Raw genomic sequence first — 14,616 nt, 5'->3', positions numbered from 1 at the left:
ATGGCTCCTGGGACATCACAGCTCTGCGTGGCTCCATCCCCACTGCAAGGGCTGTATTCATGGCTCCTACAAGCCCTAGGAGGGCACAATGCCCCTGCACCCAGCGCCATTGCCACCGCTCTGAGATCTGGTCCAGCCCCTGCAGGCAGGAGCTCAGCCACCATCTGCTCCCCAGGCTCTCGGTCCTTTAAATTTCGGCTGATGTGCTGCCACTGCACTGGGTGAACGGGGAGCACAGCCAGTGCGCGTGCCCCTTGGCAAAGAATGCTTCCACCAGGGGAGAAGCAAATGGCCAATTTCAGCCTGCCCATTTTTTAGCACCTCTCCTCCTACAGGCTGTGCAAGGCGATGGTGCCCGTGGAAGGAAACTGCCCGAGAGACAGCCTGGGACCTCAAAGCCCAGTCTGTGCAGATGTGATGTGCTCCCAGTGTCAGAGCACAACACGGATGGCTAAACCATGAAGGGAGGACTGGGACACCAAGCGGAGGGTGTCTGAAGTGCTGATCCCATGTCTAAAGGGCTGCTCGTCAGCTCGCTGGGACCAGAGCCCCCTAGCATGGGACGCTGGGCAGGGGCAGGCGCAGGGAGCCACTCCGGGGTCCTTACGTGTTGTGCGAAGAGGAGATCCAGTAATGGGAGAGGGGGTTGTTCATGTTCTCCGGACACACCATGTCCAGCTGCGAGTTCCAGATGCTGTTCTCTTTGGAAAACAGGAAGGTGAGAAACTGCTCAGGAAGAAACAGAAGCGTGTTACTGATGCGGAGGCTTTGGGCGCTGCGGTTCAGTTTCACACACAGAGCTCACCCTTGGCGAGCAGCTATTTCCTAAGCTCAGCACAGACCGCATCCTGCAACGCGAGGTGCCAACTGGCTGCACCAGGACCAGGCAGCGGGGGCCTGACCGAATCCTGCCCAGTGCACAGCTACGTGACCCAGCATGCCTGAGCAACACAGCTCCAGGCATTAGCACCTATCTTCTGCTCCCTGCCAGATATCTGCGCACAAATCCTTAGAGTGCCCCAGCTGGAGACAAATCAATAGCTCTGCATTTTATTTTGCAGCTCACACGGCAGCAACAGCTCACTATGGCCACGCGGATCAAGGGACTTCTGGATGGGACTTGGTCCAGAGGGCCTGTGACATGGTGATCTCCAGCTGTTTTTATTCTTTTGTTTCCAGCAAGGCTGATAACAAAGTTCCTTGCTTTGAAAAGATGCTTACATGGAGCAAAAGGACGTGTACCCCTTGGTAACCTCTCACTCCCCAAATGAAGTGCCCGAGGAGGGCTCCCAGCTGCACACATCCAGCACCAGCAGAGCCCCCAGAAGTCGTTCCCTGTGCCAACCTTCCCTTGAGCAGCTCAGCAAACGGCTGCCCTAGGGGATCACCCTGCTTACAGCACCCTCCCCTCCAGCACTGTCACGCCTCGAAGACGCAGCCCCCCTCCCCTGGGCACCTCCCGCCCTCCCGTTAGCCATCCCAGGTGCCGTACCTCGTCCAGGGAGAAATACGGCTCGTCGATCTCTCTCAAAGGGTCCCGCAGGAAGTTGAACATGAATTCCTGTACCTGGAGGGTATCTGCAGCCCAGAGCTCCTGCAAACCCCAGAAGAGACATCAAGGAGGAAGCGTTTCAGGAAGCGTTATTCAAAACCACAGCAGCTTGCCCAACTAGAAGCTTTAACCATCTCTGCCTGGGAATTCAACCATCAGCACAAATACCAGATAGTGCGCAACTGCGGCAATCTGGCCCCTTTTTAAGTGGTCTACATCGTCTGGGCATTGTGCATTTTTCTTCCTGAGAGCTCCTTTGCACACATCTGCTCTCCCAGCTCCCCCCGCAGCAGAAGCCAGCGTGGCTTCCTTTGGTTCCTCTCTCTCCCTGGCTGTCTTGCATTAAGTCACCCAAACGGCTGCGTCTCTGCTGCTTCATTTTGTCCTCCCTGCAGCTGTGGGAGATGGGAGAATGGCACACAGCAGAGGCCCTGTGCTCCCACCCGAGGCACGGCATTGTGAGAGCCTGCAAGAAGGGTCTGCACGCTCTGCAAACAGGCTGCGGGCACCCACGTGGGTGTCTGAGCACACACTGAGCTCACCGAATGCCTCCAAAAGATGGCTTTTAGAAGCAAAGGCAGCAAGCAGATTGATCAGCTACTGCTCAGGATGGCCCAGGGAGCTTTGGCTGCCTTCTGCACCAGCCCCAAGGACTTGGTGAAACTCCAACCCCGCAGAGAAGCAGGTCCCTACAGCTATCCCCTCCCCTCGCCCGTCCCGAGCTCACCCTCTGGTACTCCAGCAGGAACTTCTGGAACTCCAGCAGCGACACCCTGAAGTGCTCGGACCTTTCTCCACCCCTGAGAACACAAGGAGAGAAACGTCAGTCACTCCTGTGATGCCTGGCTGCAGCATCGCGCCAGAGGCCACCCGCAAGCCACGCGGCACAGCAGGCGACCCACGCCGTGCACCCTGAGCACGATGGTCAGCAAGGCACGATGGCAAACACACGGCAGCTGAGCTTCCATCTCCTCGTCCCGTGCTCCTGGGCAGCCCAGGGCTCACAGCAAGGGGCTGACGATGTGAAACTTTGCTCAAGGGCGGTGAAACTCCAGTCAAGGGCAGCAAAAGTCATCAGAGGGACTGAGTTGTACAAAAACGGGGTTTCTTCTTGTATGAAAGAGTGAAAAGAGCTAAAGAGGATTGGGGCTGCCAAGGGTGACTGCAGCCAGGCCAGACCTCCGGGTATTCAGAGGCTGGGGGCTCAGGGAGGCAGGGCAGGGCTGTACCAAGCTGTAGCGCACAACCAGGGGCCATGCCTGGGACCAAGACAAGAAAACAGACACGGAGCTGGCAGTGCTGTGCACAGCTGAGGGAAGGGACTGCCTGGAGAGGAGCCCAAGAGCTTACGGGTGGCCCATCGCTTACGGCCGCAGCGCCCAGTGAGCACCAACCACGAGGGTACCTTTGGGGAAACTTCTAGGGGGTCTCGTTACTCCACAAAAAAAAACACAATTTTTTTTGGGTGCAGCTGACCTGAGCTGGCTCCCAGAGGGACATCTGGGAGGAAGAGAGCCCCAACTTGACCTGAAACATCTACGACAAAGGTGCTTGTTCACAGCGCACAGAAACGCACGCAGCGCTGACAAGGAGCACGCAGCATGCCTTGTCCCAGACCCACTGCGGCAGGCACCAAAGCACGCGACGGAGCAAAAAACAGCAGCCCCTTCCCCCGCAAGCACAAGAAAGTTATCCACCTGTCTAGGAACGGGACATCCATCTGCAAAAGAAGAAGCACAGGCATTAGGTTGGCTCTCAGGCAAAAGCAATAACTTACGTGCTCCCTGCCTTCCCTAGCCCAGAGGTAGGAAACAGGAGCTATTAGTGGAGGGAGGCAGGGCTAAGAAGGCAATTAAGAGGGGATGCCCAGTAATAAATATCATCTCTGCTTCCCCTACCCCACCCTGGAGAATTGAGCTCTTACCATTTTCTGGGCACTGAACATCAGGCTGCGGTAGAGCTGTGCAAACTGCCCGTACGTGATATCCCCGTTCCTCTGCTCCACGTCCTACAGCCAAAAAAAACCCACAAACACCGAGGTTTTACAGAGCCACAAGCAAGAGGACTGCACTCCTGTCACCTGCGGGTGTCACCTGCCCCCAGGATTTTGCAGAGGAGGAGGGAAAGGCCAGAACGTGGCCAGCCTTTGCCTCCTACCTTCATATGTCTCCACTGGGGCCAACGGGACCCCGACAGCACCCAGGACATGGGCGCATCCTAAGCCCCCGTTACGTGCTTCCCCAGGCTCACCCACATAGCAAGCATTACAGCTTACTTGAATAGTTACAAAAAGATTGTTTCCTTTTTTGCTGGCAGGGAATATCTGCAATATCTAGAAACTGCAAGAGACAAGGTGCACGCTCCTCTTTGGTGGGACCTTTCCTAGGTGAGCTGACCCGCGGGCAGGCAGCGGCGCTGCCCAGGGACCCAGCCCGAAGGGGAGAGCAGCGGGGCCGCGTGCTCACCGTCAGCCGCTCCCGCAGGAACCTCATGTTGGGGACGCGGTAGTTGACCTGGGACAGCATGTTCTTCAGGTCCTTGGCGGAGATCCTGGCAGGGCAAAGAGGGAAAACGCATTCAGGAGCTCTGGGACCAATGCATCAGCTGTGAAAGGCGAGGACGGACGCGCATCCCTGGGAGCACACCGGGGTTGGGACCCAAAGGCGAAAGGGAAGAATGTTTTACATTTTCGCGTGTATGCTGTGCACGGGGAGCGCACAGAGATGGGACAGGGCTGCCTACATCCTGCTGGGAACTGCAGACAGCTCCTGCAAGCTGCTGGCACTGCGGGGCAAGCCCCAGCATCCTTGCCTCACGTGGCCCCTGGGAGCCGAGGCTGCAGCGGGCACACGGCGCCTGCCGGCTGCCGGGAGCGACCGGGCAGAAGCACCTTTAGAGCATCTGCGCCCCAGCATGGAAGCTGGGAAACCAAAACCTGATCCCTGACACACAGAAGGAGGTGGAGGTAGCGCCTGCATTGACGACAATTCCTCCAAGTCTGCCCAGCGATCACCAGTGGTGCTTTTGTGCCTGATCCTCAAAAGCAAGTGGGAGCCGGGACCCTGGAGGATGCTGCCCCATCCTGCAACGCACGGGGCAGGCCTGGCACTGGGAACGCTCACGGACTTGGGCCCAAATAAATACACCAGGGACGATGTGATATGTGCTGGTTGTGTGCCACGGGCCATCCCTTCCCTGTGATGCTGAGCCCACAAAGGAGCTTTGGCAGGAAGGAAGGGATGGGACGCAGCGGCCACCCCCAGAGCCCTGCCCCAGCACCAGCGGGCTGTTCTCCCCGGGAGGTGTTGCGCCAAGGCACTGCTCATCGTGGTGACAAAACAAGGAGAGGAAAGAACAAACCCTGTAAAAGCTCCGACCAGCATTTCCCCTCTGTTTCTGGTAGGAGGGCAGGGCATGGGATGATTTTATTTACTGTGTTAGTAATAAGGTTAAAGTGCTGGAGAGCTTGGAAAAATAACTTGGTACTATTTTGAGACTAGAAAGTTAAAAAAAAACCAACAACACACACACAAAAACTTTCTTCTTCTTCTGCGGAAGTTTTTTTAAGGGCTTAGGATGAAGAAGCCAGAGGACGGATCCAGCCCTCTCCAAGGGCATGAAAACATTCCCCGCTCCCGGTGCTCTAACTCTGCTCCCAGCCTCGGGCAGCTTTCCTAACCAGAGGTGAAACGGCCTCCCCTGGAGCTAGGAAAAAAAAACCAGCATCCTGTTATCCTCCTCTTCCCACCTAACCTCCCCTGGAAAAACAAACACCCAGAGGCACGGCCGCCAGTGCAAACAGGCAGCATCTGTGCGCTGCGAGGCCCGCGGCTGGGTGGGCTCCGGCCAGGGGCACGCGGCCACCGGTGGCCGCTGCTGGCTTGGGACCCCAGCAGGGGGTGGGAATGGGGAACTTCAGCTGCCCCAAAGCTGCCTGTGCTGCGGGGGGTTTGTGTTTAAAGAACACCTTGCTCCCTTTTCAAACCCCGCTGCCCGGCTCAGAAGTAAAAGCAAAAAGCGACACCAAAGTCAGGGGAAGATATCATCCAAGGGTCTGTCCGGGACCTGCAGTTGCCATCTCTGCTTTGCAGGGAACACACGGATGCTTGTAGGATGGGGAGGCCTGAAACCTTTCTGCTTTCCCCCCTCTATGCTGCGGCATTTCTGTTGTGCGCCGCTCGCAGCCTGGGCTGGAGCAGCAGCTCTTTCAATTAAATGCTTTGCATTTAATCCCCTTCCCTTGATTGACAGATAAAGAATACACGGCCTTTTCCTGGCTTAATTCTAAATGCTAATACAAAGATGATATTAAGAAAAACAACAGGAGAGATGTAAGAGACTGCCTTTCGACTGCTGAACATGCCTTGGGCAGACGAAGCTGTACGTTCAGCCTCTTTTGTCCTGTCCCGATGCCATTTCAGCAGCGTTACTGTGTAACCGGATGAGAAAAAGGACCAATTTTTTCCATTTCTCTTGCGTTCACACTGCAACCCCCCACGCAGCCACCCCCACACACGTTCCCCATTGCCGAATTCAGACAGTTTTCAAACAAAGGGGGTCAGTGATGCATGCCAAGGACCTGGCCACAGCGATGGGACGAGGGCTCTGCTCGAAGCAGCCAGCGAGCCGCACTCCTGCCTCCTTCCCCCGGTGCCCAGTCCCCAGCGAACACCAGTACGATGTGCATAAAACCTGAGCCGGGATTTGAAAGGTGTGTGGCACGTGCGGAGCAGCTGCAGGGGATTAAGGGTGCCTTTTTCCTTCCCGTTCTGCCTCGGAGAGGATTTACCCCTCCTCCGCCAAACCCCAATGCACCGCGCTGCTCTCGGCACGGCACAAATCCTTGCAAAGACAAAACCAGGAGGGACTGGGGGAGCCGCTGGTCCCTCATTCCTGGTAGCGGCAGGCTGTTACAGCACGGACACCTAGCCTGGGTTTCTCATGACCACCACGACCACGTCCCTCTGCGAGCAGTGGGACGGGGCCGGCTACCTCCAGCACGCTCCCCCTCCAATGACAACAGAAGTCAGACCCCAATTTCGGCCACATCAGTTCTTTGCTTACAGGACAGGACAGACAGGGCCTGTGCCTGCAGCACTGCCATCGCTGCCACCCACAGGCACCTCCCCGGCTGACCTAAGCAGGGGGAGTAGGAGACGCGAGGCTCCCCCGGTCCCCTGGGGGTTAAGAGCTGAGTGCATCCTCTGCGCTGGGATTGCAGCAAGGCAAAGCGCTCCTGTCTCCCAGTCTTAGCCAGGTCCAGCTGACCCCTGGAAGGCTTTTCGGCTCCCGACAAGGGGCTCTGCTTCCAGGGCAGAAAGCCCGGGCAGATGAAGGGCGCAGCTGGGTGAGCCACAGGTCTCGAGGAGGATAAAGGAGCTCTGCTCCTTCGGTGCTGCCAGCTTGGGGTGAGGGTGTTTCACAGCTACGGGGTCTCAAGGTCTTCCTGGGTCCAAATCGCTGAGAAACAGGTCAGGGAAATGAGATAATTTTTTGATATTTTTTTTAATTCAGTGAAAGTGAGCCAGGGAAGTACTGGAGCTTGGATTAAGCTTTCTTGGAAGTGAAAACTAAAACCCTACAGGACCCAACACAGACCCCAGCCTTTGCTGCGGATTTTTAAGCCAGAGGTAAGTGCTTACAGCTCAAGCCCTCTCTTGCAAGCACTGCAAACCAGGGGCCTCATCCAGCACCCAAACCGAGCAGGGGCAGGGAGGGCACTGTGTCGGGGGGCTTCCTGGGGGCTCTAGCAGCGCTGCATGGCTGGTTCGAGAAAGGTGGGCTTCTGTTAAACACAGGGACTCTGGCACTGGGTAGGATAAGGCTTGTTTGTACGAACATGTGTGTGCAAATGAGTGTTTTCTCTCCATTTTTACCTGTCCTCCCGGTTGCGATCCAGCGAGTAGAACTGCTTCCTGAGCCACCTGAAAGGAGAGGCACGAGGTCAGGCTCTGCCTGGCTGCAGATGCCGCAGGACGGCAGGTCAGTGGGATGAAGCCCCTCATACAGGAGCACCAGGTCACCGCGGCCCCGGGGGGGGAGGAGACCTCATCGCCCAGCCCAGCAGCTGCGGACACCGCTGACCACGCGCTGCTATACAGGTCTGACCCCAGCACGGCGCTCCAGGGTGGGAGCAGCACCGCAAGGGATGGAGAAGGGAAAATAACACAAGCACGGGACAGGGCCAAGCTCCCCACCTCTCAATCTGCAGCGGGGTGGCAGCCCTTAGGGTATCTGCCACCAGCCAGTTCAGCCCCTTGATCCACATGTTGACCTCCTCCTCGGATGTGGCTGCGGAAAGAAGGAAGGGGAGAAATGGGAGGAAGGGACACAGAGGCAGGTCACCAGCCCCTCTTGAGGCTACCCCCGATGTCTCGAATGCCTTCCTTCTTCCTTCACCCCCTCCCAACAGCTCCCACCCCTGCAGACGCTCTGGTGAGCTCCTCTCCCTGCCCAGCTCCTGCCCACCCCCCGGGACGTATGTGGCTGGCTGGACCCCGCGCCCCTGCACTCTTCCACGCCCCTCCTGAGAGCTGGGTGTCACCTCTGTCCCCGAGGAGCAATGCCCAGGCTGGGCTGGGTGACAGGGGCCAGCAGCTCCCGGGGAAGGTGTGCCAGCTCCTCCTCAGCCCCCCCGGCTCCCGCTGCAGCCTCCCCGAGGGCAGAAGGGCTGGCTCTGTCCCTGCGGGCTGCAGCACAAGCCAGAAGGCAGATGTGCCATGGACACTCAGGGGTCAGCACAACCCCCTACAGGGGTCTAAATGAGACCCAAGGGTGAGTACTGCTAGCTGAACACGGCAGATCCACCAGCTGAACTGCAGCGAGTGATTTCGAGCCTGTCTTCCATACAAGAGGAAACTCGGCAGCACGAGGCTCTGCTCTTTCAGTAGCAAAGCGTAAGGCTGGGTGCTCCGAGTCCGGCTTACGTCACTGGACGAGATGTTTAGGAAAGCTGGGACCGAGACGTCAGAGTCACCCCGTGCCGCCAGCAGCAGCCAGACACATCTCCTTGCTCAGGACTGCAGGACAAGCGAGCTCTTAGCCCTCCATGTGCATGGCTGAGGAAGCTCAGCTGACGAGCACTGACGTGCCAAGCTGAGATAAGAACACTACTGCAAGTTTCGAAGCAGGGTGTTCAGTTCATGTAACTTCTGGCTACACTGGGTGAATCAACTGACTTAACCAGAGCCTGGTTCAGTGCGTACCCGTCAGGGAACTGCTGTCACCTGCTTCCAAAGGCATCCCTTCAGCATGGCCAAAAAGGCATCTATGTGCCCGGGGACTTGTTCCAGCTCACCCTTGGAAGGATGCCTGGGAAGTCTGCGAAGGGCCTGCCCGCCCTGCCCAGGGGCTTTACCCAGTGCTTTACCTTGCAGGCTGAGGGTCTTCAGCCTGAACTCTGTGCCATAGAGGACAACGAAGCAGTGAGACTGGTCCGCTCGGAAACATGGATCCTCCTGGTACCGGTCAAAATCGCGCGAATTCTTTCCTGGGCGAATCTCTTTGATTTCACGAATGTCCACTATGAGACAAAGGGGAAAAAATAAGAGGTCAGTGAAGAGTTGAAATTCCCAAGAAGATGAGGCTCTGTAGATCCTAAATGCCACATCAGAGTAGAAGGAAGGGCATGGATTGTGCAGCTGGACTGCCCCCTGGTATGTGATGGCTGTGGCAGGAGGGTACCAAGCTCTCCACGGCTCAGCCCCAGCACCTGGGCTTCCCTGACCTCTTGGGTACCTGCCTCTACCTCTCTCTTCGCATGCTTACGAGACCATGCACACACAAGCCTGCGAGCACAGCCCCTTCATGCTGGTTCCCCAGAAAGCCTCCCCAGCCAGCCCTGTCCCTGTTTGTCCCCGTGTCCCCAGGGAGGCTTCGGTATTTCACCCAGGCGCTCCCCAGTCGCGAGGAGCAGAGGGCAGAGCTCTGGTTCCTGCAGGTTCCTTCGCCCGTCAGCTTCACACCTCACTCTGTCTTCCTCTGCTCAACCTACGTCTGTGAACTGCAGGGGTTTTTGCCTTTAAGAGAGTCATTTTGTTTTCTTTTTAAACGAGAGCCTTTCTGCTGGGGTGAAACCTCTGGAGGCACAGCCTTCTGCCCAGCTCAACGAAACCCTGTTTGCAGCCTCTGCATCTTACAAACACCATGGGTTCAAGATCCACTCCTATCCAAATTCGATATTGAAACCTGAGTTGGTTCCTGGTTTAAACAACTCTGTGACCCCTCTTCTTCCCTTCTCCCCTTTCCCCCTAAATTATGGCTGCAGTTTCTGGCACCTTCCCCTGCCCCGACAGCTCTCCCATCTCTCGAGAGGTGACCCCCCGTCCCGCTCCAAGCGGTACCAGGACCCCTGGACCTGCCCTCATCTGTGTGAGTCCCACGGGCTTTATTTTAACAATTCCAGCTTCTCTTTGAGACCAAGGCTGCCGCAGAGTGGGCAGCACCAGCAGTGACACGGGGACAGCGCTGTCCTTTGGATATTCCCGAGGCCGCGGGGCTGGTGTCGCAGCTCAGCAGCTGTCCCCTGGAGCTCCCCCAAAGGTGACACGCTGGGCAGCAGTGCGACGACAAGGAACGTGGCAGGGAGGTGAGAACCAGGCTGGGCACAGCTACGGCTTCCCCAGCGCTCAAGGAGGAGGAGAGCAGCAGCTAACTCGCCCCGGCCACCGCGGCCGAGGGAAGCTGCAGCGGGGTAGAGCGTGCCAGGATCTTAAACACGAGGCGAGCCGAAGGAGATGGAGGGATGCTGGGGAGAGAGTGCCTCAGCCTCCTCCCCAGAGGAAATTCTGGGAAAGGACGCTCATTACCATCAAACACAGAGAACACAGCAGCAGCAGCAGCAACAACAAAAAACCCCAAACCCAAGAATCTTTGCTTCCTGGAAAAAGAGTTTCTTAAATGCTCGGGGGAATCAAATAACAACAGTTCTGAGTCACGTTTCCAAAGCAGACGATGCTTCTGAGCAGTGTGGGATGGCGATTACTGCAAACCTGGCGTGTAATTCATCCCAATTAAACTCCACTTAGGGCAGTCACTGTGGATCGACTTGCCTTTCATTTCAATTTGCTCTAGTTTAGAGCTAGACAGAAACGCGACCTGCTCAGCAGCCGCAGCAGAGGCTGGCAACGCTGCACCGGCTCGCGGGGGAAGGGGCCTGCTCCCAGCAAACCCCACAGCAAGCCGGGAGATGTGGCCTGGTGCTGGGGAGACTTGTCCCAGACCTTGTACAAGGAGCCTGGGGAACCTTTTTAAACCACTGCTGTTGAAGCAGTCACAGCAGCAGCCTTGGATGCTTGCTATAAAACCATTTTGTGCTGGCTTGTGCACTCTGCATGTGCCCCAAAACACGTATAAAGAAGAGAATCCCACTGAAACCTTGTCAAGGGGTCTCTCACCCCTGGACAGGCTACACCACGCAGCACAGCGGTGTGCATCCAGACACGATCACAGCCCCCTCATTTCCTGACACAGAGAGACCCTGTTTGGCCACTGCAACCAAGGACAAGTGCACAGAGAGATGCAGCTCCTTGGGCTGTGAAGGGCAGCTGAACAAGCTCCCTAAAACGAGCAGGGCTGTGCCTTTCTAAGGCATCACCTGCCCTTTAGAAACTGGCTGTCTGGAGGTTCAAACATTAGCCCGCCCTGTCGTAATCCATCCACATGCTCACAACCTTAGCGGCATGACATGTTCATCTATCGCTAGCATAAAAAAATGCATCACAGCTGTGGTCTTTGCCTCCATCACACGCACAGCAAAGGCTATTCCTGTCGGAGGATTTGACAAAAGCAGTGGGAAAGAGCTGGTTTTCATGGTAGGCGGTAACCACTAGCATGTGCTGTCTCTGCTATTTCGGCAGCCTCCTTCCAAGGGCCTAACCCCGCACCGTGCCGGCGCACCGCGGCGCTCTGACTCTGTCCCGCATCCGCCTCTCGCTGCAAAGTGCCCGCTGGGTTGTGAACGTTACAAGCTACCCTTACAAACCGCATCCCCAAAAATCCACACCAGGGAGAGCCCCCAGAGCAGACGGGGCACCCAACGAAGGCACAGGGGTGCGGGCTACTCCTGGGGTGCACCGCCGCGAGCACCATGCACGCAGGGGAGCAGGTAACGAGCTCCAGCCCACGCGTGCCTGCAGCTGCTTGCTCATCTCTCTCATCCTCCCAAACACGCCCGCGTGCGCCGGGGAGAAGGCGGTTCAGGGTTTGGTTTCTGCAGCTCGCACCTTGCCGCACAGCAGCACCATCATCCCCCTCCAGCCCCACTGCCTCGAGTGACTCAAACGCCTTCCCGGCCCCCTGCACCCTGGAAGGAAATGACTTCAGCAGGAGGCACAGCGAACACGGACGCCACCATCCCCAATATGCGAGGTGTCTCCACACCAGCTGTGCCCCTGCCAGGCTTCAAGCCCCCGGCACCAGCCTGGGACCAGCGGTCAGCCGGCAGTGGGGAGGGGAGGAAAGGCCGCCCCAGCTCTGCTTCAGCAGGGGGTGCAAGCCTACAAGCCACGTCTCACGTCTCCTCTTTCCCTCTGCTTGCACCGAAACCCCATCCCACACACCCCAATGCCACGTTCCCCAGCCCTCCCCACCAGTGCCAAGGCCTGGCACCCTATTCCAGACACCAAACCAACCCCAGCCCATAAATATTTCCACCTCTGCTTGCGAGGGCCACAAGTAAAACACAGACACCTCAGCAAACACCAGCCACCCTCCGGAAGGCAAACAGGAAACCCAGAGCCTGCTGCCACCTCTCTCCATGCTCTTGAGAGCTTCGGCCACCCACTTTTCTTTTTATTGCCCCGAAGCTTGCCCTGACCACAACTGTTGTGGCAGGTGCCAGGGGCCACCGAGAAGAAGGTGGCTTCCTTGATGGCCACCATGCTCTTCCCTCTTGGGCTTCCCTCAAGGACAGACGGACGGGGAGGCTCGAGGTCCCACCGCACCGTGGGTCTGTGCTGGGAATGACCTACCAGGGATGCTGCCGAGGACTAGGGGAAGAGCATCTGGTGGGGCCACATGTGCCAGGGCGGAGGAACAAGCGCCAGATAACCCTGGATAAACCCGCCAAAGAGAGGCAACCTGTCACCGGGGTGAACCACATCTCATCGCCCCGCTGGTCTGCCCCAGAGTACGCTGTGGGACGGAGCAGCCACTGCAGAAAGCGGGTGCTGGTCTTCATCCCACGTGGACAGCAGCAGGACGAGGGAGAGAAAGCCACATGCCTTTTCAAAAAGGACACGGTCGCGTTTCTGGGCCAGCAGCTTTCCCTTCTGCAGGAGCAGGTTACACCAGAAAGGAAAAGCTGGCCCCAGATCCACCCCCTGCACCACTTAGGAAAAAAAAAAAATTCCCCTCTGGTTACATGAAAGCCAGATCCACCCTTCAGCTGTTCACAACTGGAACTTCACCCAGGCCTCGCTTATAACCCGTGATGGATCGGGCATTGTAACGCGTGAGGATAAGGACACCCTGCAACGGGCTCCAAGGGTTGCAAAATCTCCACCTCCAGAGGGTTTTTGGAAAGATGTCAGACTGATTAAAAAAGAAAAAAAAAAAAAAAAAAAAAAACAGGATTCAGGCAAGATTACCTTCCAGGATGGATTTGTCAGGGACAGCCTCCAAGCAAACACCCACCCACCCCCCTGGCAAGCACGTCTGGGTGCAGCGTGGCTGCGTGGGGACCAACAGCGCAGGGAGAGCCGCACGCTCACTCTCACTGCAGCCTGACCTCAGCTGGCACGGGCTGATCCTGTCCGGTGGCGGCGGAGAAGCCTTTGGGCTTCTTCCTCCAGTACCAAGCCAGCAAGAAATGTCTTCATGCTTTTTGGCAGTGGACGTTGCCCCGAACACAATGATTATTTCTGGCCCTCCCATCACTCGCAGGAGGGAGGTCCGGCACGCAGGGAAAGTGAGAAGTGAGGAAGATGGAAAAAAAAAAAAAAAAAAAGACCCGACTTGTACGTGTGTGTGGGGGCAGAAATCAGAGAAATCTATTACGTAACAGCATGGGGAATAAAATAAAGCAGTGGTATTTCCCTCAGAATACTTCGATAGGAGCCCACTGAACGTGCTGCTCGGGCTGGTGCTGGCTGCTGCAGAGGTTTGCAGCAGGAGGCTGGGCTGCCCTCGCCCTACCCGGGCTGCTTCTGGTGCGCTGTCTGCAACCGAATGCCATGCGGGGAGATGCAAGAATCCCACCGGGCTGCAGAGGAACGGTCAAGCGAGCACTAAGTGCTTTGCTGGAGCGGGGCCAGAGCCTCCAGCACCTCGCGGTCTGGAGCCAGGCGCCGTGCCCCGCAGCAGCCAGCGAGCCCCCTTCGTCTGCGAGGCTCCGCGTGAGCCCGTCCCGTGTCCACACGTGGATCCGTCCCTGCCAAAACGCAGCCACCTCAGGTGCCTGGGGTTGCACGATGCTGAAATCCTCCTGATGGCGTGTCTGCTGTGCACTGTGCTGCATCCAACGGGGATGATGCGGGCATCTTGCAGACAGCAACGATCTGAGCTTGAACCTGACTGGACCGCAGTCGTTATTAAGGCGGCTTTTACAAAACCGTGCTGCGCCCCTGGTGAACACCAGAAGCGGGCTACAATACCTAATATCCCATCCAAAAGAAAGCAGGAACCTCGCCGCATTAGAAACCTATCTCAGAGGGAAGAGCCGTGCATCTCTCATTAGTCCGGGTTTTCACAGTAACAGCTCAGCCTTAGCTCCACGAGCTTTCCTTAATAGACAAGACGAAACCAGGCAGTGCAACGGTGAATTAACAGTGTCTGCGCACGGAGACGCAGCGCTGGGTTTCTGCACCCTCCTCCTGGCCACGCCGCACTGCCATCAGTGCTTCCGTGCATCAGCTCTCAGGTTTCTGGAGGAATACGATCCCACAGCATTAGCAGATGGCTGCTCCAGCCAGAGAAACAATAAACCAGCTGGGGCCTCGAACCCGACCTGATGGCTCCTTTGCGGGGGTGAGCTTTGCGTCCACAGAAACCAAAAGAAAAGAAATGCCGGCACAGCAGAGCCCTGTGCCCCAGCAAGTCCCTGGTCCCTTCTGTGAACCGAAAAC

The 14,616-nt window shown here is 57.2% G+C and overlaps 1 protein-coding gene across 4 annotated transcripts in view; it reads right to left on the bottom strand.

Moving 5' to 3' along the window:
* Positions 1-14,616, bottom strand: part of PLCG1 (phospholipase C gamma 1) — a 41,246-nt gene that overhangs the window by 13,469 nt on the left and 13,161 nt on the right. For all 4 annotated transcript variants that reach the window (XM_080557614.1, XM_080557616.1, XM_080557615.1 and 1 more), the window contains exons 2-10: positions 8,922-9,074; positions 7,750-7,843; positions 7,429-7,476; positions 4,018-4,102; positions 3,477-3,560; positions 3,250-3,272; positions 2,280-2,352; positions 1,493-1,594; positions 608-726 (exon numbers count right to left, since the gene is read on the bottom strand). In XM_080557614.1, coding sequence (XP_080413740.1) covers positions 608-726; positions 1,493-1,594; positions 2,280-2,352; positions 3,250-3,272; positions 3,477-3,560; positions 4,018-4,102; positions 7,429-7,476; positions 7,750-7,843; positions 8,922-9,074 — 781 coding nt within the window. The remainder of the gene's footprint in view (positions 1-607; positions 727-1,492; positions 1,595-2,279; positions 2,353-3,249; positions 3,273-3,476; positions 3,561-4,017; positions 4,103-7,428; positions 7,477-7,749; positions 7,844-8,921; positions 9,075-14,616) is intronic.

The sequence above is a fragment of the Anser brachyrhynchus genome (assembly GCF_964034855.1).
Source record: "Anser brachyrhynchus genome assembly, chromosome: 16".
In the NCBI taxonomy this organism is placed as follows: Eukaryota; Metazoa; Chordata; class Aves; order Anseriformes; family Anatidae; genus Anser; species Anser brachyrhynchus.
The sequence above is the reverse complement of the archived record's forward strand: the minus strand, read 5'-3'. Positions and strand labels throughout refer to the sequence as shown.